Source organism: Diadema antillarum, unplaced genomic scaffold, assembly GCF_040938485.1.
Source record: "Diadema antillarum isolate AM-2024a unplaced genomic scaffold, OU_Dant_1.0 seq00001284_RagTag, whole genome shotgun sequence".
Taxonomy (NCBI): Eukaryota; Metazoa; Echinodermata; class Echinoidea; order Diadematoida; family Diadematidae; genus Diadema; species Diadema antillarum.
The window spans coordinates 57349-82530 of record NW_027272063.1 but is presented as its reverse complement, the minus strand read 5'-3'; the positions used below and the strand labels follow the sequence as shown (position 1 = coordinate 82530).

The following is a 25182-nucleotide window of genomic DNA, read 5'->3' as shown; positions in this document are numbered from 1 at the left end:
AGTTTACTAGCAAGTATGCATTGCTGTATCTGCCAAAACAGCTATTTTATTACTCAATTAAATACTTTCTGTCATGTCCATTATGGAATTATTTCGTGTTAGAAATGGAATTAGTGACCCATGTGTCACTACTGTCTCTTCTCTCGTTAGAAGTTTGTTTCAACTGTAGTATACGTTCATTACTAGCACTGCTTGAGTGTCGATCCTGCTCAAATACGAATTAACCCTTTCTGTGCTAGGGACAATGTGTACAATGCTATGATGATATCTGTACCAATCAGCACTCAAAGCTCGCAAACTGTTGATGAAAATTGTTTATAACAAATAAAGACAGAATAAACTGACCAGAAAGAATATAAATTATTAGTGGAAAAGTGAGCAAAGAAAATGGGATTCCATCGGGAAAATTGTTTATGGTAGAAATGTTCTCACGTGTGTATCTCTCGTCCATAGGTCATCTCGAGATGGTGAAGTTCCTGCTGGAGGCCGGTGCAGATCACGAGCACAAGACGGATGAGATGCACACAGCCCTCATGGAAGCCTCCATGGACGGGCATGTGGAAGTGGCAAGACTGCTGTTGGACCATGGTGCCCAGGTAAGTGTGCATGTGTGTCAGTGTATGTGTATGTTGTATGTGTGTGTGTGTGTGTGTGTGTGTGTGTGTGTCTGTCTGTCTGTCTGTCTGTCTGTGTGTTTGTGTGTGTCTGTATATATGTGTGTGTATGTACATGCATATGTTTAGGTGCTGGTTTAGTTTACTACATGATATGAAGAGCATATTTAAAATAGGACAAAACGATAGAAAATGTCTTATGTTCGTGTGTTGACTTTTCATATTGTTATTTTTGCTTATTTTTCAATCACCTCCTTGGTGTTGATTCAGCGCTGTTTCTTCTGTAAGGATTGGTTTGTCTCATCTGTGGATTACACAGTTCAATGGCATCACCAGAAGATGTCTGTAATATCCAGCTACAGCTGTAAAAAGAAAAATAAGCCGTCTCATTTTCCACAAATTTAGATTGTGGACAGCAAAAGGGTGTGAGTGCAAGGGGTCAAATTCTTACTAAACTTTCTGTTGAGTTAACTATGGGAAATGTGATAGTCTAGTAATGTCTCTTTCTTTCCTGAAAATATAATGTTTATGATGTTGTACCCTGTAAGTAGTGCAAAATATAGAATGCAGTATACTACATGATATGCAAGACAGGCATGAGTACCCTAAGTGCTGTTTTATATCACCAAGGCTAAGGCTTATTTGAGGTAGAATTGCATGAGGTCTACTTATGCATGTTTAGCTCATATAACAAGGCATAATGCATAATGCCAGAGTGTGCGCAATTTGTTTTGGTAAATAAAGGATCTTAATAGCATTGACGAGTTATGTTTGGATTGTCAACACATTGTAACAGTGGTGGAATGATCATCTTTCAGGCACTTGCCATCGACAAACTATATAAGCCGTTATTATTGTCAAATGCAAAGTTACTGCTTGCACTTTTTAATAAAAGGAGATATGTAATTGGAAAATGATATCATGGGTAAACAAATGACTCCTGCGACTTACAGTAATTGACACGGGATTTCCTGTGCAAGAATTCATAGTGTCAAATGCACCGTTCGAAGCTTACATCTCTTTCAATGTGCTCCGTTGTTTGGCCACGGTGAGCTCATTTCTGTTCATGACTCAGACAATGTCTTCCAGGTTTCGACCTGTCAGAATCAACAAGTGCCATTGACTTGTCTGCATGAATTGTGATCGCAGTGGAGGGTGTCAAATGGTCAGAATTTGCTTTGCCAGACATTTTTATGTATGAACTTTGGGTATGATACAAAATGAGGAAAAAAGGCGAAAAGATCACAATACACATACTCAAAAATTCAGTGCAATTATGTTTTATTTCTTTGTTTCGTGGCTTAATAGGTCAACATGCCTGCCGACAGCTTTGAGTCACCGCTGACCCTGGCGGCGTGTGGAGGTCACGTCAAACTGGCCTCCTTGCTCATCGAGAGAGGTGCCAACATCGAGGAGGTCAACGATGAGGGATACACGCCACTGATGGAGGCAGCCAGGGAGGGGCACGAGGAGATGGTGGCCCTGCTCCTTGCTCAAGGTCTGCTTTTCCTCCTTGCCTGATTGCTACCAGCTGTGGGATTTGTTGGCTTAAAGACCAATTACCCTTCGATGCTGCCATCCTAGATTTACTGTATACGCCGAATATTTCGCGAGGTTTTATTTTCGCGAATTTCGCGAGTCGAGTGCTATTCGCGAAATTAAAGACATGCGAAAATATTGACTCTGATCCCGAAGTGAATGTGACATACGCTTGTACATTTCTCCGTTCAGTGCAGGACTCCACGATCGCGAATTCAACCACTCGCGAAATCGTCGGAATTCCCAATTCGCGAAAATTTAGACTCGCAAAATATATGGCGTATACAGTAACCCTTTTCGGGCCTTCTTCACCACCCAGCACTTTTGATGGCTTGTGTTGTTGATTGAGTAGAATACACTTCCAAATCACTGCTGTGGCACTGCAGAGTTCAAGTGCATGCAAGTGTAGAATGAAAATGCCTTCATGTTCCTGAATTATAAGGAGTTGTTACTGATACAACCATAACTGTATATTCAACTCTGTTGAGCAAACTTAGAATCAACTCCAAAACTTGTGCAAATTTTCTATTATGGCAGCATTCTTGTCAGATATTTTGTTCAGTGTGCTAGCATTTGTGTACATATCGGCATAGAAGTATGTCATTCTATGTAATCATTTTATCAGAGAATGTATGCCAGTTGTCAGAAGCATTTGTAGGACATAGCAAAAAATAAACAATAATGTCTTATTTCTTGCGTTGAACAGAATCAGCAAGCTTCTGAGGTTTTTTTCTTTTCTTTTTCCTAGACCCTGTAATTTTAGCCACAAGAATTCATGGTATACATCCTGAAAAATGTGGTATTTCCTTCCTACTCAGGGTACAAAGTACTGACTTATCATTATATGATGCCCTAGCTCTAGGCCGTTTCAAGAGAAAATTAATCGTCATCACTAGATATTTATCGTGTTTAGCATGAAAGGGAAGTGGAAAGGGAAGGAGTGATACTGCATTTCTCTATCAACAATAGGTCTGCTGTTATGATGGTTTGTTTGTTTTTGTTTTTTTAAATCTCAGTGTAGAGTTAACTCTACCCTGCTCCATCAGCTAAAGTAGGCAGATGAAATTTGATGGAAAATTTACTTACTGGAATGTCTGTGCGTGAGCCCTACTGCCGTTCATACGTTGTACCATTCTTAAGTGTTAATATCCCAGCACACTGATCTGCGTAGTAACGAATGGAGCAATGCTTTGCCCACTTTGCTCAGGAGCCAACATCAATGCCCAGACTGAGGAGACCCAGGAGACGGCGCTCACGTTGGCCTGCTGCGGGGGCTTCCTGGAGGTGGCCCGCTTCCTCATCGAGGTCGGTGCCGACATCGAGTTGGGCTGCTCCACCCCGCTCATGGAGGCTGCGCAAGAGGGGCACGTGGATCTCGTCAAGTTCTTGCTCAGCAAAGGTTAGCCACCCACTGTCTGAGACACGACTGTCTCACATGTTGTTCAATCTGCCATCCAACATAAAGCATCTGTGAATTTCAGGGTGTGGTTGTCCATAGAGAGTTCTGTTCAGAAGGTGATACTTAATCAGACTCTGTGTTGTCCTGGCATCTACTACGCTTAAAACCATGTGTAAGTGGATGCTCTACGTAAAATTGTTAGGCAGTGCTCCGTCAACCAGAAGAATTGACATCCAAGCTGTTTGCTTATTGTTTACATGAAGCTCATGTGAGGTAATAAGTTTCTTATGAAAATCAGTTTCATTTTGAAATTATGTGTTAAAATCCAGGAAGTTATCACATGGAGATTTACTGGAGAGGAAAATGTGAGAAATACTTGATTTGTGTAGACTTAATCCCCAAGCACACTGTGGCTGTATGAGGTTCTGTTGTTGATCAGGTTTCCCAGCTCAGGGGGACATTTCATGAAGCGTTTTGTCAGATATTTCATCTGACAAACTGTTAAAAGCTACAGAAATCCGTGCATCTGATAGGCTGAGAGCAAATTTGTCCGACAAAGTTGTTGGACAAAATACTTCATGAAATGCCCCCCTGATGTTCTCTCTGTATTTTTTCCTTTGTAGAAGCCAACGTCCATGCGCAGACTGCCACGGGAGACACAGCCCTGACGTATGCCTGTGAGAATGGACACACGGATGTGGCGGACGTGCTCCTGGCTCATGGTGCAGACTTGGTCAGTGACATTTGTATTTATATCTGGCTTTTGTTTCTTTGTTTGTTTGGGTTTTTAGGGGGCATGGGTAGCCTGTTTAGTGATTATGTAGTAGACATTTCTGGTGTTTGACCTAGGTAAATTAAGAAAAGTGTAAATTTGTGAACATCATCATAAAGATATGACCCACAGATATCTTTAAAGTGTGGGGTTTTTCTTTAGATGTAACACTGAATGTTCAGATTCTCTCTCGTAAGTAGTAAATAAAATAATATGAGTAAAATATGAATCAAAATGAAGAAAATTGTAATTATATTAAAGAGACAAGAGATGGATTTTGTGATATAAGATTTACATGCAAGCAGAATAGTTATGATTGAATCAGATTTTTGCAATCATTCAAAATATGTTCTTGCATGTAGAAGTAAAGCCTATATCCTGTCCCTTTTTTTGTGATTTTAGTAATGCTTGCATATAGAATTGTTATTATTTTAAAACTAAGATTAAGAGAACATTTGTCTGTGTGATGTCTAGTGTTGTGTGCAGTATGGTAAGTCAGTTTCTCGTCATTATTGTTTGTTGTTGCATCATAACTCTTCACCAAGAAGACAACCCAAGGTCTGAAATTGGCTGGTTTCCCCATAAAACTTACAGGAACATCAAACTCTTGCCCTGCAGGAGCACGAGTCAGAGGGAGGGCGTACTCCACTCATGAAGGCAGCTAGGGCGGGACACCTATGCACAGTACAGTACCTCATCAGCAAAGGTATGCCTTGTGTACTGCCGAGACAACATGGACCACAGTCCAGCCTTTGCTCTTCATGCTTGCTCTTGTAATGACTCGTATCGTTGACTGAAAGAGAGTTTGTAATTGTTTGAGCATAGATTTTTATGTTGTAGGATATCATACAGTAACCCTCTCATGTGAAAGTTGTGCGAGTATACTCCAAGGAGGTTCTGCTCAGTATTGGGAGAAGAAACTTAATTTGTAGTACTCTGTCAAAGATGCTGTAATCAAATCAAAAGCAAGGATCTTCCCTTTTCAAGACTGGCATTATTGAATAAGTTTGTATTGTACCACTTCTGACCGAATAATTAAGTCTGTGGAAAGTCACCATTGGGCATCCTGATCTGTTCCCTTCACAGGCGCTGATGTGAATAGGGCAACAACCAACAATGACCACACTGTCTTGTCACTGGCCTGTGCTGGAGGTCACCTGAAGGTCGTGGAACTTCTGCTTGCTCACAATGCCGACCCCTCCCACAAGCTGAAGGTACGGGTCATCTCTGACTTGTGTTATGTTCCCTTCATTCATCTGAAACAAATTGCTTGTATAGCACTTGTCAGAAATCTAATGATGCAGAAGTGATTGAGTGAAAGGTGTTGTGCAAAATTCAAGTTTCATATACTTATTATTTTGTCTGAGTTAAAACATCAGTATCTTATGACATATCAATTAATTACTCATACGATGGTCCAAATGCTGGCAACACCTGTATTGATTACCTAAGCATGTTAAAAGTATACATATCTGTCTCTCCTGAGTAATTCAGATCTCTAGTTTCGTTTGTTTTTCATTTCAGGCTCTGCAAAAAATGGTTATTAGTTGGCTGTAATCCAAGAATTTGAATAGTTATCCGATGGTAATTGCTGCATCATGTACAACTTAGCATGTGTCATGATGAGACATCTTATTGATGTGATCTGTCTCTCTCTTGCTACAGGACAACTCAACTTGTCTCATTGAGTCAGCCAAGGGAGGCCACTCTGAGGTGACCGTCCTAGTGCTGGAGTACCCCACCAACATGATCTCTCACCCAGAAGGCATGGCGACGCCCCCTACCCCAGACCAGGGAGAGGTAAATTGAAGGACGTTAATGGCAGTGCCATGTTGCACACTGATATACTTAAATAGTTCTTGTGAAGTTTGAGGGTTCGTTTGATAGCGGATGGCAACACCATGCCGTTTAGTCCTTTGATAGACTGTCAGAGATGGAAGAGCTGCTGGGTTCTCGTCATGTTAAAACCATTTCAGCCAATTTGAGAGTATCTGTCACTACATTTTTTCCAATTAGTAACACTTGCCAGAATATGGCAGGTGAAGTTGGGAGAAAAGTCTTAACCTGTAATCATATAAATGTCATCAAATTTTATGTATGTCTGTCTCTGGCTCTCTCTACCATCTGTGTGTTCTCTGTTTGCAGAGGCACATATTTGCTTAGGTAGAGAGATGGCTGTAACTTTGTGATGATCAAAACCAACCCTCCCAAGTAACATAACCAGTCAGAGCAGGTTTAGATATTCAGTTAATCGTTTATAAGTGGAAGTCGTGATTCGAATTTTGCAGAAGTCAAGTAAACTCTTGGACAAAAATTTTATAGCAATCCTCGTCATGAAAGTGAAATAGTGTCCAAGTCAGAGCTCATTTCTTAAGCCGTAATTGATTTGACTTCCACAGAGTTAACTGTTGACTAGGAATGTATATTTCAGTTCTTGTCTTTTAAGATCAAACCCACAAATGTTAATTTCTCCTTGCTTTGCCAGGTGTCCAGAGTTCCAACCCAGGCACTGCCCATCGTTGTCCCACCCCAGGAACCAGATAAACACCCAGATCAGGTGCACCTGACGGAGTTAGGTGGTAAGTTAACCAGTACAGCTCATGGCAAACATAATTGTATAATACAAAAATCATAGATCAATTATTTTTCAAGGTGCACAATATATCTGAGAGATGGGATAATAGTGGGCATATTTTTGTATTTTCTTTTCAGTCATAATTTTTCCAACAGATCTGTTTAGTTACGAGGCATAGGGTTGCCGAGCTTTTTGTTTGTCGCTGCAGCTAATGTAACTTTGGCCAAGTCTGTGGCATTACCTGTTTTTCTTTTGAATTGATATGCATGGAGGTTAGTTGATGTCAAATTTTAGGGACTGTGATTATGTGTATACTGTAATACTTGCAGTGTTTAAGTTCCCTTTGCTGGTGCTGTTTTACCTTCATCTCTACTCTGGCAAGTCTCTTGAAGTCATGTTGCTTCTTTAGATAGGTAATAAGCACAAATGAAGAATATATTTTCTTTATTATGTAGTCTGAAGTATGATTCAAAGAAAGATCATATGTGTATATGGTTGATATGACCAGTACCACACAAGCATTCTGTTTTTATTAAATCGCTTGGATGCATGGCACTTTTTAACATAGAAGTAAAAAAAAAGAATATTAGGTGTATCACAGCTGAGACTGAATAGCAGTTTGTTGATGTGGTATAGGGACACAGTTTGATGAGAATGTTTCCTGGAGCTGTAGGTGTCAAAGGTTGAATGTGTTTGTGCTGTACAAGGAAGGAACATTGCAACAAGATAGGTGGAAGTTGTGGTAGGATGTGACACAATGGTCTATTGAAGAGTGTCCCCTTTTCACTGATGTGTTTTGTGGTGAATCCATTGGATCCTTATCAGAATGTTTGCAGATTAGCAGGGAAAATTTGAGGTAGAGGCTATGTCTTGTATATCTTATATTTTTCATATTTTGCTATGGAGTTGTGAACTCCTTTCTCCTTGAATAGTGTAGACTTTAGTGATGTAATAAAGATGTCATGTTATAGATGCTTGTATGTGATTCAGAGTCTTTATATTACTGCCCACCCTTGTTGCAGGTTCATCCCTCTTGCATGCTCAGCAGATGTCTGCCTTATCTTCTGTACCGGATGAATCCTTGTACCAAAGAATGGCCAGTACCTCCATCACTACCACTTTGGCCTCAGCCGCAGCAGCTCCGCCAGGCCCCTCCATCCCACTCCAGAACCTTGACACCGACATCCTCAGTCCAACCCTCACGTCCAGCCTACCCTCCACCAACATCCTCGCTTCCAAGACGCTCCCGGACACCACCATCACCAAGCTGGATGCCGTGGCCATCACCAAGGCAGCGAGCACCAAGCACCAGCGCACCGCCGAAGAGCAGATCCTGGAGAAGCAGCAGATCTATGCTGAGCTGCAGAAGGTGGAGCGGGAGCTTCAGCAGCGGATGGAGGTGCAGAAGGTGCTGACAGACGGGCTGCAGGGACAGGGGCTGGACCCGGCAGAATCGAAGCTGACGCTTCCAGTCTCCCTCCCTATTGGTATTACGGTGCCGAGTAGCACGGCGGCGGTGGTCTCACAGGTTGGGGTGATGGGATCGGTGGGTTCCGTGCCAGTGGAAAACAGCGCTGCTGGCGTGGACCCACCTCACTTGTCGGCTTCTGTAGCTAGGAGCAATAGTAATCAGTCTGGTAACCAGATGCAGTCCGGAGTTCAGGTTCCGCCGTACATGCAGCCGCTCCCTCCATCAGCATCTGATGGGGAGGAGAGTGGGGATAACGATGACGACTTGGCTCTCGACACTCGCGAGATCAGGATCGTTTCATCCACCGCTGCTCAGTATGAAGGTAGGCTGGAGGATGACGGTGCCACCCAGGCCTTGGATGTAGCTGAGACTGATGTACGACACAAGCCTCTAGGTTGTGAGTCACAGCCGAGTCTGGGGTCTCAGTCGGCGTCAGTAGCACCACCAGCCTATGAAGTGTGCAACGCCAGCAGCAACTGCAACTGCAGCCCTTCCGTAAGCACCATGGCCACCCTACCTAGCAACCCTACACTCAATCCAGCCCTTGTTGGTATTCCACCCTCTCAGCTGGCAAGTCACGCTGTTGGTATCATGACCAGTCTTGCAGGGCCAGACACCAGCAGCCCAGCTTCGGTAACCTCACCTCTCCCCGATGTACACACACTGCTCAACACAGTGGAGTCTTCGGCGACTCAGGTAGACCCCAGTGGTCTGGCAGCAGCGGGCATGGGGCAGCCGATGCTCAATGGTGGTGTCCAAGTTACGCCTGGCACAGGTGCTGCCAGTGTCACCGGCGTGGCAGGAACCATGGGAATCCCTCATGGACACACCTGTGAAGTGCACCGAGGTACTTCTGCCTTCTAAATTTTTAGAATATCAACATGCTAAACTTTATTTTCTATTTTATGTAATTGCAATAACTTCGAAATATTTAATAGTAATGCACAATTTTAAAAAGCCAGCAAGCATATGGAAAGTCTTACCTTTTACCATCTCTCGTTAGGGCTCCTGTATATGAAATCCATCATTTGAATACATATGAAACTTATGGTCCAGTCGGGTTTGCAGGGAGTCATGTGCAATAGATAGAATTGAATGGAAATTTGTAAATGCTCATTTTATGTGTTTTCATTGCAGATCCTGAAAAGAGACCTCTTGAAGCCAAGAAGCCACCTCCCCAGACCCAGTCTGTGGGCACTCAGTGTGACCGGTCGTCCATCCCCCACCACCACCCTCCCCCTCCACTCCACCTGAGCACCAATCCCAAGGGGATGGGGGCAGGGGTGGCCTCCACCACGGCCGCCCTCGTCCCCTCACCAGCGTCGCCTGGTAGCTTTGACCAAGCGAGCTTCATGCCACACCCACCGGTAGAGATCGACGCGCAGACTGAGAGCAACCACGACACGGCTCTGACCATTGCCTGTGCAGGGGGACATGACGACCTCGTTCAGATGCTGCTGGAAAAGGGAGCCAACATCGAGCACCGCGATAAGAAAGGCGAGTCATTAACCCTTGAGAATTCTCGCTTTAAAAAGACCTGTTGGGGGGGGGGGGAACATGGATGGTCTGATTGAATTTGATGCCCACCACAATAAACTTCGAAAAACAAGAATTGTGCCTGTCAGCAAATATGTGCATCGAAGCGTACACTCATCAATAACAGTTGACTCAAGTTTATATTCTTTGGTTGTGTGTGTATTTACACAGAGATCAGTGATAAAGCTTCACACAATTTGTTATGGAATTCTCAAATATAGCCGAGCCGGGCCAGCCTTCCTACTCAATGGTATACCCACGCTACTGGGTCATAAACTATGAGTGTAACATTACCAAATCATTCACCTTGATTACCTTAAAGTAAGTAAATCCTGTGGATTGGCATAAATTTTTTACAAATTTCAGTTATGCCGTGATGAGGCATTAACTTGCTTGATGACCCAGACTCCATGGGCTATATTACCTATTCATAGGTACTTTCACAGTCCTGATGGATTTAATCAAGGCATGGATGCATCCCCAAATACATTACACTTGTTAATTTGTAAGGGGATTTTTACACTTTCGCTAAAGATGCTGCTGTTCTGCCTCATACCACCCCACATTAAATACCATGATGATCACTCCTCATCTGTGCAGGATTCTTCAGGTAGATTTGCTCATTCAAAGCATTCCAGTGTTGGTTTGGATTTTGATTGTATTCTCTTCTCTTGCTTTTGACTCCCCACTCCACTCAACCCTCAACGATGCAGGTTTCACTCCACTCATCCTAGCGGCTACAGCCGGACACTACAAGACGGTGCAGATACTACTCGCCCACAATGCTGACATAGAGGCACAGTCTGAACGTACCAAAGACACTCCTCTCTCGCTTGCCTGCTCTGGAGGCAGATACGAGGTAGGTTCACCCTCTCCCATGATAAAAAACATCTGGCTCAGCTAAAGGCGTGGGCTTATTCTCAGTTGTCAGTCTTATCCCTGTCATTAAACCGAGTTGTACAACTTTCAATGTTTGCTCAATAGCTGAAAGAAACAAAATGAGAAGTATATAAACAGTCCATTCATACCTATCTTAATGCATTTATTATGAGCATTCTCAAGGCACATCATTGAAAACATATTTGACCAATGGCTTATTGATCGTTGTCATTGGTGATGGTCAAAGTTCTTAACTAATCATTTTCTACTTGTGACCAGACACCACAATTCTTAGAAATAAATTGAGCACACCTGACAGAAGCTTGTTTACGTAGTGAGAATTACTTTGAATATATTCCAGGAAGAAAGTTGATTTGAGTGTAATTAAGTAACGGAAGCAGCTGATATATGAACATGTCATTTAGTTATCTACAATTTTTACCTTTGACTCCTTGGATGTTTAGTAGGTGGTGATGATGCCAATGTCTAATGCCCTGATCTTTCCCAAATAGCATGTAACAAGGAAGGATTATGCCTTTGCATGTCCCTGTCAACTTTGTTGCACTTGACATATGAGATGAATTTCTTCTTGTTTTGTGATGCCTCAGGTGGTAGAGCTTCTATTGTCAAACAATGCCAACAAGGAACACCGCAACGTCTCTGATTACACTCCTCTAAGCTTGGCGGCGTCTGGCGGCTACGTCAACATCATCAAGTTACTCCTGAGGAAGGGAGCAGAGATCAACTCCAGGTATGTCTTTTTTTTGTTTCTTTTCGTTTACATACCATGGAAGCAAATGGAGGTGAGGCCTATTTTGTCATCGAGTCTGTAGCAGACGAGTTGATGGAGCAGTGATTGCACTAACAAAACACAAACAAATTTGATATATCCAGAGATGATTAAGTTACTTCATAGAAAGATGGCTGAGATCACCCGGAGGTTAATGAACTTGCATTCCATTATGTACCTAGATGGGAGGATATTTTGTCAGAGAGCTGGTAAAAGATGAAATGGTCCGGTGCTGACTTACAGTAGAAAAATACAAATTGGTGCGTACATTTTTGGTTGACCGCTAATCGGAATATATTGATAGCCTCCAGTGTTCCAATTTACCTCAACCCCTGCTGATGTCAAGTGGGAATGATTAGTATCACAATTATATGAAATTTGGAAAACTTTTTATTTGTTTTTTTTTTTAGATTTTGCATGAAAGAAATCTTGGTTATTTGGCATCTTTTGTATCAGTTGTTAAGTTTCCAAATATTTTCCCTCTCTATTCGTGTTTGGTCATCCTCAAAGAACGGGAAGTAAGCTGGGTATATCACCCCTCATGTTGGCTGCTATGAACGGTCATACGGCGGCGGTCAAGCTTCTTCTAGACATGGGCAGTGACATCAACGCCCAGATCGAGACCAACCGAAACACCGCCCTCACGCTGGCCTGCTTCCAGGGTCGGACGGAGGTGGTGACTCTTCTGGTCGATCGCAAAGCCACCGTGGAACACAGAGCAAAGGTCAGTGTTCAATCTTATATTTCTGTGTGTCTGCCATTTTATAATTTTGTTTCATGTGGCTATGAAAGGGTTCATGGTCTATCTGCATTTTCATATTTCTGTTTAGCTGATGATAAAAGTTGGATAGGACATGAGACTAGAGTCCCCACATATAGGTAATCTTTGCAGTTGTTTTCAAACAGTCTTGTTTGTAAGTTTGTGTAGGTGCAGGCCCACATTAGTTCTTTGCAACAAAATGGCTGCATGTTTTAAGCAAACACCAACACATCTTCAGCATCAACCACATCACTTGTTTTATTTGTTTTGAAGTGAACAAATTGCTTTCATTATTTTTAATGATCAAACAGACGGGCCTCACACCATTGATGGAGGCAGCATCAGGTGGCTATGCAGATGTCGGCAGCGTCTTGATCGATAAGGGGGCTGACGTCAACGCACCTCCTGTGCCGTCCTCTCGAGACACTGCCCTGACCATTGCGGCAGACAAGGGTCACTACCGCTTTGTGGAACTACTGCTCAACCACAAGGCTGCAGTGGACGTCAAGAACAAGAAGGGCCAGTCCTCTCTCTGGCTTGCTTGCAATGGTCAGTGACATTGATTGCGTCGTTCAGTTTTCATCTCTTGACATTACATGCATTTTCTGTGTAGCGTAGTGTTTGGCAGGACCTGACATGCTGTCTAGTTTCCATGTCTCAGAAAGTGATTTAATTGGATGTAAAAATACACACAGTGAGAAAAACATTCATTTGACTACAGTATTAGCGTGTTTTCCTCTCTTATCTGATCACAAAATCATTCATACCTGAAGGCTTGGTATTTATATTTATTGTGATGAATATCGCTATAATAGATGTACGGGCCTGACTTTTTCAACCTTATCAAAGCCTGTGGGTAACTTAATCACTCTACATGTCATCATGAAATATGGTATGGGAATGCATAGGTTGTATTGTTACATTTTAGAAGGCATTCTTCTTGTTTTGGTTAGATCATTGTAACATCCATATTATTGATTACAATGAGATTTCACTCGGGGAGGGGGGGGGGGGGGGAGGGGGGATGACAAGAGCATAGGCCCGTATGTGGATCAAATGACTAGTGAGATTTGTATGTGATAACATAAAGAGAGTGACATCCTTTTGTATGGAAGATGGAATAATGAGTGTTAAGTTATGTTTACTTTGGCACTTGGAATTCATTTGGGATGATGCCATCCTGTTGGCTGGAGTGTCATTGTTTGAACTATTTTTGTCTCGTCTCTCTCCAGGCGGTCATTTTGATGTGGTGCAGCTGCTGGTGCACAAAGGTGCACACATTGACAGCCAGGACAACAGAAAAGTATCCTGTCTGATGGCAGCTTTCAGAAAGGTAAGTCTGGAGATGATTCATTTGGTTCACTCTGCTTCATTTTTATTCCATGTCTCACAGAAAGAATATGAATGCACAACACAGAGATTAATTGATTGATTGATTGAGTGATTGATTGTGATTTTTTTTTCAATGATCTTGTTCTAGGCTGAGTTTTTGTACGTATAGCTTGTCTACAGCAACCCATATAGTACAGGAATATCAAAACGGACCTACCAGTAGATATATGCACTCTTGTAATTGTTTTATGTTTTGTAAAAGAAAAAGAAATGTTACCATTCAGGGTGTCCTTGTTTTTCCACTTCTTACAGGGCCATGTGAAAGTTGTGCGCTGGATGGTGAAACATGTCAACCAGTTCCCATCAGACACGGACTGCATGCGGTACATTGCCACCATCTCAGACAGGGTAAGCTGAGAGCATCAGTTTGGAAGGGCCAGCCATTGGGACAAATTGTTAGCAGTCCTACATATCCATATCTGCGTGTGTATTTTGAATGGAAAGGGTCAAGTGTGACCAAGGAGAGTGACACTTTCCTCAAACAGTGTACTTGGTATCTATACTTCATTTTCTGTACGATTAAACAGTATTTGATGAAATTATTCTGTAAAGGAGGTAGAATATGATTGTTCAAGGGAGTGAAAGGTAGTGTGTATACTCATTTAATGGTAACCAATAATTGTAGTTACCGTAGTTTTATGCAAGGAGACCCAGCTGTCAGAATGAAGGTCATATCTACAACATATTTTGCCTGTTTCTTGTTCTGCAGGACCTCCTAAAGAAGTGCAACCAGTGCATGGAGATCATTGTGGTTGCCAAGGAGAGACAGGCTGCTGAGGCCAACAAGAATGCCAGCATTCTCCTTGAGCAGCTAGAATCTGAGAAGGTAAGTGTAAAAGAGGGATTTCAACAGATTGTTGAGATATTGTGGCTTCTTCTCACCCCATACTGGAGTTTTGATATCACCTTTTTTGTCATAGCTTAGTGAAGACATGACACTAACTTTTTGTTTTGGTGGCCCAACAAGGAAATTTGATTGCCCTATCGGGCCAACAAAACATATCTTTTCTTTTAAAGTGGTGGCCCAAGATCTATTTCTGATGGCCGTGGGCCTCCGGGCCACTGCTAATGTCGAGCCTAAAATACCCTTGCATTTGGCTTCAGCAGTGGGTTGGAAATGGGTACGAGCAAAGTAAGCAACTGTTATTTACAGATATTTGGGTTATATGAGGTTGTTGAGAACCAGTTTCCATGGCGATGAATGGCTATGACATCACACTTCAGTACTGTATGTTCTGTATAGGCATTTGATGGACTTTGTGTGTATTTCATGACATATGGACAGGAAAAGATATGTGTATTTTGTATGTGCCAGGTGCATTTATGACAATACCTTGGGTGTCTGGCATTCTCAGTTTAAATTTTTGTGTATTTACTAATTTACAAACTTGTGAATTTCATAAGTTGTTGATGATTATCATAATTTTGTTTCTCGTACACATTTCCCAATTTCATTGCATTTTCCCCAGATAGTTGTGCATCACTTAGTTATGAACAAAACCACATTATTTTATATCCTGATTTCCTTCTTGAAGGTACAAACATTGTCACTCTTATCAAAAGAGACTTGCTGTTTAGTTTGTCTCACTAAATCTGTAGCATAGTGTGAACGCCTGCCATTGAAGCAATAGCGTACAGTGGACATTTAATTGACTAGCACTCTTCACAGTTGATAATCTGATCCCTGTATATCGGTCAGTCTCAAAAATGAAAATAAATTAAATAGAATAAAGCTAAATCAAACACCCGATCACATGTGCTCTCAATACTATTGCTGACACTTCATCGTTATCACATTTTCCATCTAAGACTCGGGAGGAGAGTCGCAAAGCGGCGGCCGCCAAACGTCGGGAGAAGAAGAAGAAAAAGAGGAAGGAGAAGCAGCAGAAGGGAGGACCCAACAACAGCTCCCCAGAGCCAGACCAAGAAGAGGAGGATGACAGCAGCATTGGAAGAGACACCTGTAAGACTTGCCCTCCACCCCGCCCCTCTTTCTTCCCTCTTGGGACCACACCCATGGTCCCACACCAATGGGACCTCACTCACAAAGCAAATGTATACTTTGTCATTAATTGTAGACTTCTCTGCCAAAATCTATGGTCTACATTGGCAGAATGTGTATCACTAGTTCATCCCCTCTCCCCAGAAGAAACTCACTTTTCCTTCAATCTTAGACACATGTTGCCATTCTTGTTACTTTTTTATAGGGGGATGGGTCTCTGTAAGTTAGTTATGTTCACTTCTCTTGAATATAAGCTGTGTGAATTCGGAGCAGAAAGTTAAACACAGGGGATGCCTATATTGTTTTGCTGGAAATTCACAAATGATGCAGAAGTAAATGCTGAGTGTTGAGGAAAGGTTTGTGAGTAATATGAGGGTAACCAAACAAAACTGCAGCATGTACTGTAAAACCAGAAATTTTGTGCCCAAAGCATGAGACAGAACATCATACCTAAGCATAATGATAATAATGTAAACATTTATAATGCACTATATATCCACTCATAGGTGCTCAAGGCGCTCACAATTAATGTTTATTACCAAATACACAATCTGGCATTATATTACATATGAGTTCCTACAGCTGCAACATGTTCATCCTCAAGGAAAGGTAGTCCAAAGCAGAAAATAAGTTGTGAGATATTGCACGCCACACGCTCATGATGTGCGCTCTACAAACATACAATTTCTGCAATATTCTCACATTCAGAGCTTGCAACCTGCTCAGATTTTAAGTTGTGGATCACCCTGTATAAGTACTATTTGGAGCGTTTCTGCTTTAGATATGCGAGTGTGTGTCACACAATGCCGCAGAAAGCCTCGCATCAGATGAAATATTACCATACTCCGTTCTTTTCCATTCAGATGAAGACCTTGTACCACTAGACCCCCCATCAGCCACCACCACCACAACCATCGGCAAGGTACGCACCAAGGACGTCATGACAACTGCGTCGTCCCAGGGGGCCAACACCACCACCACCACCGTCAGCAAGAAGAATAAGAACAACCTGGGCAGCATCATCTCTGCCACCACCAGCAGCTTGTCGTCGCTCACCACAGCTACCACCACCACCACGCCAACCACTGTGGTGGCGACGACCGCTGGCCAGTCATCCCACAAGTCCTCGGCATCATCATCATCATCATCGTCAAACGTCATCAGCAACCACACTGGCAGCAAGCTACCACCCAGCAGCAAGGTGAAGAAGCAATAATATCTCGTCCTCACCCCCTGACTGTTTAAGGCACTATCAGCCTCATAACGTGATAACCTTCTTTCTCAAAAATGCGTTGGACACATGCATCATGCAAATAGTCACTACCTGCAGTGGTAGTGGGTTGTACTCCACTGTTTCACATGCATTATTTGATAACCTGCAAGTAGTCTTCTTTTGGGGAAACGTCGTTTATGATTTCTCATGCATCCCCAGGATTTGAAACAAAAAGTTGTCACTGCAAATTGTTATTCAAATTGAGTACTTTGCCAAATAGAATAGCATGATTTTAAAAGAGGAGATAATAACTGAATCTCACAGAATGATCATATTCTAACATTGCATTTGCCTAAGAGTGGAAGCAGTTGTACCTAGTAAGATATCTATGAACTGTAGGTGTCGGGAACAAAACACTTAACGATTCATTCCTGTTCAGATATTAGTCAATTTTTCTTGTTCTTTTCTAGACATATGATATTTTTGTTGCTTCTTAAAGACATCTTTTGGTTGAATCTTTTCAGTGTGCGGTTAGAAGCCATTTTTTCTTTTAAGTCATCTTAACCCTTCTTTTGTGCCAATGTCCAGACAAATTCTTCGTCTGTGAATGCCAACAACAAGGCCAACCAGGCCAAGAGCGGCTCCACCTCGAGCAAGGAGGAGCGGCAGAACAGCAAGAACCGCTTGACCATCAACGGGGAGGCCAAGGAGGGGGGCAAGGAGGGCCGGCAGGAGGAGAAGGTCCGGGAGGAGAAGAAGAGGAAGCGCAGCAGCATGAAGGAGAAACAGCAGAACCACACCATGTGAGTCAGCACAGCTGAGATTTGAATCTCCCATCCACCTACGTGCTGTTCTAGCTAATTAAGATGCTGGAGGATTAAAACGTTTACCTCAAGTATGAAGTATCAACAACACCACTTGCCCTTTCCCCTACTTATAGTTTTTTGGGTAGTTCGTTTATGTTGTTGTTGTTTGCTAAGATATAGCTTTGTGTGAACATTATTTTATGCTTCTCTGATTTACTGAGCTTGATTAAACAGGAATGCCACATGCTCTAGTGAGCTAAAGGTTAATGTGAGCCAATACTTTTGTAACTCTCAACTTGCTTCAATTACAATGTAACCCATACTTGCCTTGAACAAGATACGACTCCTGAACAGAAATTTGTGTATTACAGGTCAGTTGGGTTTTCATGCATATCAAAGTGTATTGTCTCGACAAGGTTTTACCTCGGATGATGTACGACCATTTCTATTATTTGCGTAGATTTTATCATCATCATGATTGTCTTGTGTGTATCCAGTAAACATGACGACTTCCACGGTGGCAGTGCCGTGGATGGGAGCAAGAAATCTGTCGGGCCTGGAGGCGATGGCGGCAGTCCAGGAATGAAGGGGTCGTCCATCACGGCTGCTAGCCCAAAACGAGGCCAGAAGCGAGAAGATGGCTGGAAGGAGGTTGTCAGAAGGTGAGTTACCCAGCTGTACTGTGCCCCTTTTGATCTCCCTCGATCAATCCCACCCAACCCCCTAAAAAGATAAAAGAATTAATCTAAAAGCACTCAGAGCACAACCTCTGTCAAGGCAATAGGAATACTTAGTGCTGTGAAATTGTATCATATTTTTATCATATTTTATTTGATAGCATGCAAAAATCTTTAAAATACCTGTTATCAGCAGTTGAACATAGTCCTTCAAAAACAAACAAACAAACAAACAAACAAACAAACCCTCCTGAATTCCTATCAAGATCCCAATCACCACTCAAAAACTATTTACCAGTTCCCAATGCTACCAATTCTGAAAGTTTTATCAAAATCCATTCATATCTTTTTTTTTTAGTAATATGTCAATTATGTTAATAGGCACAAACAATCACTGGTAAAAGAATATCCTCTTTGGCAGAGAGAAAATTTTGTTCCATAATTTTTCCTTTTCCCCTTTTACTGCTGCTTTTAAACATGAGTAGTGTCATTGCAGTGTCTGGACAAGAAACATGATCTGACCAAGAACTGCCATGTGAAATAGTTTTATATGGTCAATAGATTGTATTTGTGAGAATTAACAATATGTTGATTGAAAGTAAATGTTATGTTTACACCCCAATGTGATGTAGGGCCAATAATGAACCGATTATGATGTAACCTTTATCAGCATGTACGCAAAATTAAATCTCGTCCTCCACACTCCAAGACGAGTGAAATTGACATATGCCTCTTTTAGATGAGGTAGGTCACTGATAAGGGTGAAGCAGAACCTAATTATGCAATCAGACATATGATTCTTGTGAACTGATGAAAGTCAGACCTTTCTGCAGGATTGGTTGCTTCGAAATTGATGGTTTTTGTGATTGTTTTAGTGCACAAATATCTTTTTTTCCTATCTGTAGGTCCAAGAAGGTCACTGTGCCAGCGACTGCCATCAGCAGACTAATAGGTCGAGGGGGCTGCAACATCAACGCCATTCGAGACGCGACGGGAGCCCACATTGACGTGGATCGGCAGAATAAGGGCAATGAGCGCACCATCAACATCAAGTGAGTACTGGAGTAGCCGATGGCAGTCGGTGCTGCATTGAGAAAACAGCGAGATTTCTCGCTTCTGAGTGTTCATGACTCTGTCCTGAAGGGTGAAAGAGCCAATGGTGTGGACGGTTGTGTCAAATTAACTGCCAGAAAAGTGTGTGTCATGTGTGCATGTGGGAGATGGAATGCAAAGTGAATATTTTAATCCTTGCCACAAGGACCTCCTGAAATAGATGCTATCGATTCAGTTACCGAGATAAAGATGTCTAGCATTGTTCTGATTGAAAGCTTTGAGATTTATCACAGATTATCCGAGATATTATTCCTGACAACAACCGAGGTACCAGATTATATGCAGCTATTCTGCTCCCTAGAGGGATGGCCCCATGCACGTTACTGACCTGCACCCGTAAAGGTGCGCATTATTTTTTTGTTAAGGCCAATTAACCTTTGCACCAAGAAAAGAGACACCCTAACAGAAGTGCTCACCCATTCTGCTGGTATTCCAGGGGATCTGCTGATGCTACAAGGCAGGCCCACCAACTCATCAGTGCCCTGATCAAGGACCCCGACAAGGACCTCGGAGAGCTGGTGGCGAAAATCAAGAAGTCCTCGGCACCACCCAACTCGGCCACGGTGGCCTTCGCCACCATCAGTACCTCTGTACACTCCCAGCCTCTGTCGGCTGCCCACGCCGCCAAGAGCATGGCGCAGGCAGCGAGCATGGCGTCAAAACAGGCACCAAAGGTACACTCAGCAGGGAAATGGCAGTTCATAACAAAAAATGAAACATGATACAAAGTATACATTTATCAGTTCATGTTGTTGGACACTTTGAAAAAAAAAAATTGTCCAATTGCCAATTGAAAAAAATTGAACATTGTCACATAAAAAAAAAGAGAGAAAAAAAAATCCCCAATCCCTGGATTAAGGTCACATATTCGTCAAAAGAATGGATTGGATCAAAGTCATACTCCTTCTTCCACCCCCCCCCCCCCCCCTCAAAAAAAAAAAAAAAAAATGGGGGTATGTGGTGTATATCAGTAGCTCACATGTCATGATTTGCATATTCTGTTGTACAGTGTAGTTGTGCCTTTATTGTTTTTGAAAGAAATGGATGGAAATGTGTTATAATGTGGACAAGAAGTAAAAAATGATATTGACTGCATCAATATATTGTTTAATTTGTGTGACTTGACGTGCATATATTTACATTGCTTGCGACATACGTTCTTGTCACATAAGTTACCAGCATTTCCAGTCAACGGGGCCTGAATTCATAGTGATAAATACCCTGTGAGAATATTTTGCCTGGTTATGATGTCAAAATGAATGAATGTGCATATATAAGTATTCAACAAACAAGTTTTCAAGACAAAATACTTGGAAGATAATGAAATTTACTCACATGGAAAGGTAGGCTTACCCTCTGTGGGTCAACATTATCAGCCATCTTTTTGCTTCATTTTGAGAAGGTAGAATCTGCATGAATTTGAAGGGGCTCCAGTGGGTCTGGCTCCTCTGAATTGGTAACTCAATTTGCATTCTGAAGTGTTGACACAAAGCCTAGCTGAACAAGATCTAAAAAAAGAACAACAACAACGAAAAGACCAACAACAAAAACATAATAGTGACACTCATGTAACACATGTTGATGATTCTGGTTTTGGATTCACATTGTTCTTCCAGAACACTCAGTCTAGTACTGCCGTTTTCCAACAAGCTAGTAAGCAGAGCATCCATCCTCCAAGCAGCCATCAGCAGCTAACCCAGAGCCACAGTGCCCCTCCCATCTCCCCCTTCACAGGGGCACAGCGCCCTACCCGGTATATGAAGCAACCACAACAGCAACAGCAGCAACAACAGCAGCAGCAGCAGCAGCAGATAGCAGCACTGGCCCAGCAGTGGGGTCGCAATCCCGCCATCCGACAGCCAGGTCCGGCAGCTGCTGCTGTCAGCAGGCCAGCTGACCAGACCCAGCAACCTCCCAGCCGAGGCCCCACCATCAATGTCTCAGCTAGTGGTGGGAGTCCAGCCCAGCAGGCTTCGGCAAAGTCCCCCAGGAGCGGAGTGGCCCGACAGCTGTTCACCCAGCCAGCTGGCAAGGCCATAACCACCACCGTGACAGCCAGCATGCCCATGCAGAGTGCCACCGCAGGAGGCTCAGGGACGACGCTTGCCAGCAGCGCTCCGTCCATCAACACCAACATGCCCAATCCGGTCTCGGCACAGTCCAATGGCAGTGCGTCCTTTGCTGCAAAGATTTCGGAGGGTCGGCCTGGGCTGATACACATGTCGTCCATGATGATGGGATCTCAGAGTCAGATGGCAGCTGAGCAGGTTGGATCTGGAGTGCTCCCTCAGCAACCGGAAGGAAATCGCAGCGCACCGGTCTCTACGGCTTCAGTGGGAGGATTCAACTTCATCCCTCACATGCCAGCTCAGTGCGATCACTTCCCCTGGAGCCTGCACGAGCAAGGATCCTTGAAGGAAGATGGTACAGTTCCAGAGCCAGGCTTTTCTGCAGCTCAAGAGGCCAAGGCACCGGGCTACAAGAGACTCTCCACTGGCTCCATGCCAGTCGGAGCGGAGACGGGGCTGCTGAGCACCACAAACGCCCTGCAGGCCAACCCTGGCATCCTCAACCCAATGCAGCAGACCCACTTCATGCACCACAGTCAGCAACAGCCTCTGTCCCATTCCCACAGCCACTCAAACCCTCACCAGCACTCCCAGCCCCACCATCACCCCCACCCTCTCTCCCACCAACACCCCCATCCTCACCCCATCGAACGACCGGATCCTGTGTCCGCACCCTTGTCCCACGGCCACACCAATCTGTCCCATTTCTCTCCTATACCTGCCCAGCCAGCACCCTCCCCTACCCCTCCTGCAGCTAATGCTTCCCCCATCTCTCCGGGCACCTCTCCCCAGTCTGGCACCACTAGTCCCAGTAACGCCATGGCTAGTCAAGACCGGAAGGCGCTGCGCCCCATTGGGACAGAGAGAAACCTGCAAAACCTGCGACGGACTCCAGTGGGATACAGTGACATACCCATTGTCACCACTGCGAGCAGCATCTGGGCTTACCAAGGAGGTAAGCATAAGCTTTTCACATGAACTTGCATATATGAATATTAGGTCAAGTTTAATGTCTAGAATTAGTTGTATCTTAATTATTCAGTGTGTATTGTGTACCTTACTCTTCAGAATGGTGGCCTCTGATTACTTTCTGATGCAGGAAAAGTGCAAATGGCTGAAAAAATAATGACCAGTGAGAAAAGTCATAGTTCACTCTTAAATGATGCCCATGAAAAGAAGCTCTGTATGAGAGAGATCATGATAAATTTATGTCATTGATATCATGACATGCTGCACCTTCCTCGCCCATTTTTAAACAACGTGCCTCCACCTCTGAACAACATTCAAGCAATAGGATTTTATTCTTTTGCCATATGCTGGGATGTTTGCTTCATAATAGCTTGTCAGCCCTGGTATCACAGTTAGTATTACCATGTCTGGCTGATATGTCTGAAAATCACGTGCCAATTTGTGCTGTGCATTTGTTCAATTTTCTTCTTGTTGATTCACGCTGTAACATTTATTTGCTGTGCGACTCTGCAGTGGGCGAGAGTGGTTCCAGCTGGATGAACTCGGCTCCCTCGATGGACGACATGGCAGTGAGCAACCAAGCCGCTCCGATGCTGCGAACCTACCAGGAGAGACCCATTGGAAGACCCGAGAGCTACCACGGACAACCCATGGTAAGAACTGATTATACATTATGGATTGTAGCAAATACCTTAGATTTTGTGATGTGTGAAGCCCAAACTTCGTGCTATGAGATTTTGGTGTGTTTGTTTTGTTGGTTTCCTTTTCATAACGTTGAGCAAGAGGGTAGAAATTAACTCCTGTAGTTACTGATTTAGAGTATTTTAATCTGGTAAACTGGTGAGTCACGTACCTGTGGCGCTAAATTCTTTTTGATTTTGTTATCGAGTGGTAATGATTTTCTCTTTTTTATAATTGATTTTTGCACAAGATCATTAAAAAGTGAAGCAGGACAATTGAAGAATTCTTTGCTCCTACAATGATGTTTGCCAACTTGTGTCCCCCAGTATCTCCATAGTGCATTCTTGTATGTGTGACTTTTTATTATTAGATTCCAACTGCACTGGTAGTATTAGGTTATCAGATCAGTAGTAGATTATGCTGTGGTGTTGTTTGCTTGCAAGACCCTCAGTGAGGATAGTAAAGTGCAATGGGGTAGACGAGATTGGCATCTGTGATTTATGGTGTATTATTTGGGTGCGGTAGGTCACACCCTTCCACCGAGGGGAGATAGGTGAGCAGCAGGGCCTACCCAGCTCCATGACTCCACCCAATCACCAGGGTCTCTACCAGGGCACGCCCCCCATCGGGATCAGCAACGGGCTCTGGGGTACCACGGATGTCATGGACAGCAACCAGGTGAACCCTTCAGTCCATTCCTTCCATTAGAACTGAAGAGCATGTTGAGAGTTTGATTGTATTGATAGGTATTGATTGTGCATTGTATCTTCTAGTTGTATGTTTGTGGGATTGTTTTAAAAACAAAACTCGTGCATTGAACTTTAGCATTATAGCAACTAACTGACAAATTGTCCTACATTGATGTAAAAAAGGCATGGAATTTATCAGTGTTATAGTTGTAGCCATAACAACAACAACAACAAAAACAAAAATCATGGGCATGCTCACTGGACAAGCCTCTATAAGACTCCCGTCTGGTGATCAGGAGGTCGTTGGTTCAAATCCAGCCCAAGTATGTACGCCCATCAACTCGATGCAAGAATTTCATTAATATGAATAAACTTCAGCATGATTACAATTGTGTTGACTTCCCTTTCAAGAGTTCTTGTTGCACATCACGTTTTGCTTAGGAAATTCATGCCCTGCTGTAAACATTACACATTTTGTCTTATAATGGCCAGCATCTTCAAAAAGTACTTATTCTTGAAACTTTATGATATTGTGATGCCCAGTCTAAATTGGCAGGAAGGAAAGACTGCGGTTCTGCTAAGTCTGTCACAAGGTAATTTCATGAAAACACTTCTATGTCTTCCACTAGGCGACCTGTGGAAAGTGAAAATTGATCACATCTGTGGGGAAGTAAGTTTTGTGACAATTTGCAGAGCTTTTTCATCAGTATGTCACAGAGTCTATCAATCAGCTTTTCTTTCTCTTTCCTGCTCTGATTCACCCTCCACTCTTCCGTGTCTGCCTACCCCTGCCGACCTTCCTCTGGTATCACTTCATACCTGTCGTCCTCGTCACTGCAGACTTGGAGGATGTGGAATCAGTCATCCATGTAGGCCCCCTGCCTGACCAGCTAAGTCTCCAACGGGACACAAGGCCAGCCAGCTTCTGTCAAAGAGGGCACCCTACCAGACAGACCATCCCGATTTCTTAGGCGAGCAGAGGGACATCATACTACGGCTGCCATTCACAAATATATATTATACTGTGTATCTTCTACGTACCGAGCCCGGTTTATGTTGGACATGGCAAGCAGTTTAAATGCGGCATACTTCAACTAGCTGTCTGTGTAGTGCATAACGGCTGTCTCGCAGCCAAAGCTTTTGTATGTGCTCTTTTTATGGGGAAAAAAAAAAGCAAATCAGACATAGCAAACTCAAATGAAAATCTTCTGGTTTTAGTCATAGTGCTCTTGTGGT

The 25182-nt window shown here is 43.2% G+C and overlaps 1 protein-coding gene across 1 annotated transcript in view; it reads left to right on the top strand.

Annotated features, from left to right (window-relative positions):
• The window catches only part of LOC139707921 (ankyrin repeat domain-containing protein 17-like), a 46501-nt gene extending 21319 nt beyond the window's left edge, over positions 1-25182 (top strand). The window contains exons 7-34 of the mRNA XM_071619915.1: positions 454-596; positions 1923-2112; positions 3361-3552; positions 4176-4285; positions 4919-5030; positions 5411-5538; positions 5990-6124; positions 6810-6903; positions 7922-9217; positions 9508-9867; positions 10620-10765; positions 11394-11536; positions 12086-12299; positions 12647-12884; positions 13568-13668; positions 13980-14075; positions 14437-14553; positions 15537-15699; positions 16557-16930; positions 17531-17745; positions 17895-17897; positions 18246-18410; positions 19331-19477; positions 19975-20212; positions 21155-22562; positions 23090-23229; positions 23783-23935; positions 24787-25182. Of these exons, the coding sequence (XP_071476016.1) occupies positions 454-596; positions 1923-2112; positions 3361-3552; positions 4176-4285; positions 4919-5030; positions 5411-5538; positions 5990-6124; positions 6810-6903; positions 7922-9217; positions 9508-9867; positions 10620-10765; positions 11394-11536; positions 12086-12299; positions 12647-12884; positions 13568-13668; positions 13980-14075; positions 14437-14553; positions 15537-15699; positions 16557-16930; positions 17531-17745; positions 17895-17897; positions 18246-18410; positions 19331-19477; positions 19975-20212; positions 21155-22562; positions 23090-23229; positions 23783-23935; positions 24787-24819 (6854 nt within the window). The 3' untranslated portion in view covers positions 24820-25182. The remainder of the gene's footprint in view (positions 1-453; positions 597-1922; positions 2113-3360; positions 3553-4175; positions 4286-4918; positions 5031-5410; positions 5539-5989; positions 6125-6809; positions 6904-7921; positions 9218-9507; positions 9868-10619; positions 10766-11393; positions 11537-12085; positions 12300-12646; positions 12885-13567; positions 13669-13979; positions 14076-14436; positions 14554-15536; positions 15700-16556; positions 16931-17530; positions 17746-17894; positions 17898-18245; positions 18411-19330; positions 19478-19974; positions 20213-21154; positions 22563-23089; positions 23230-23782; positions 23936-24786) is intronic.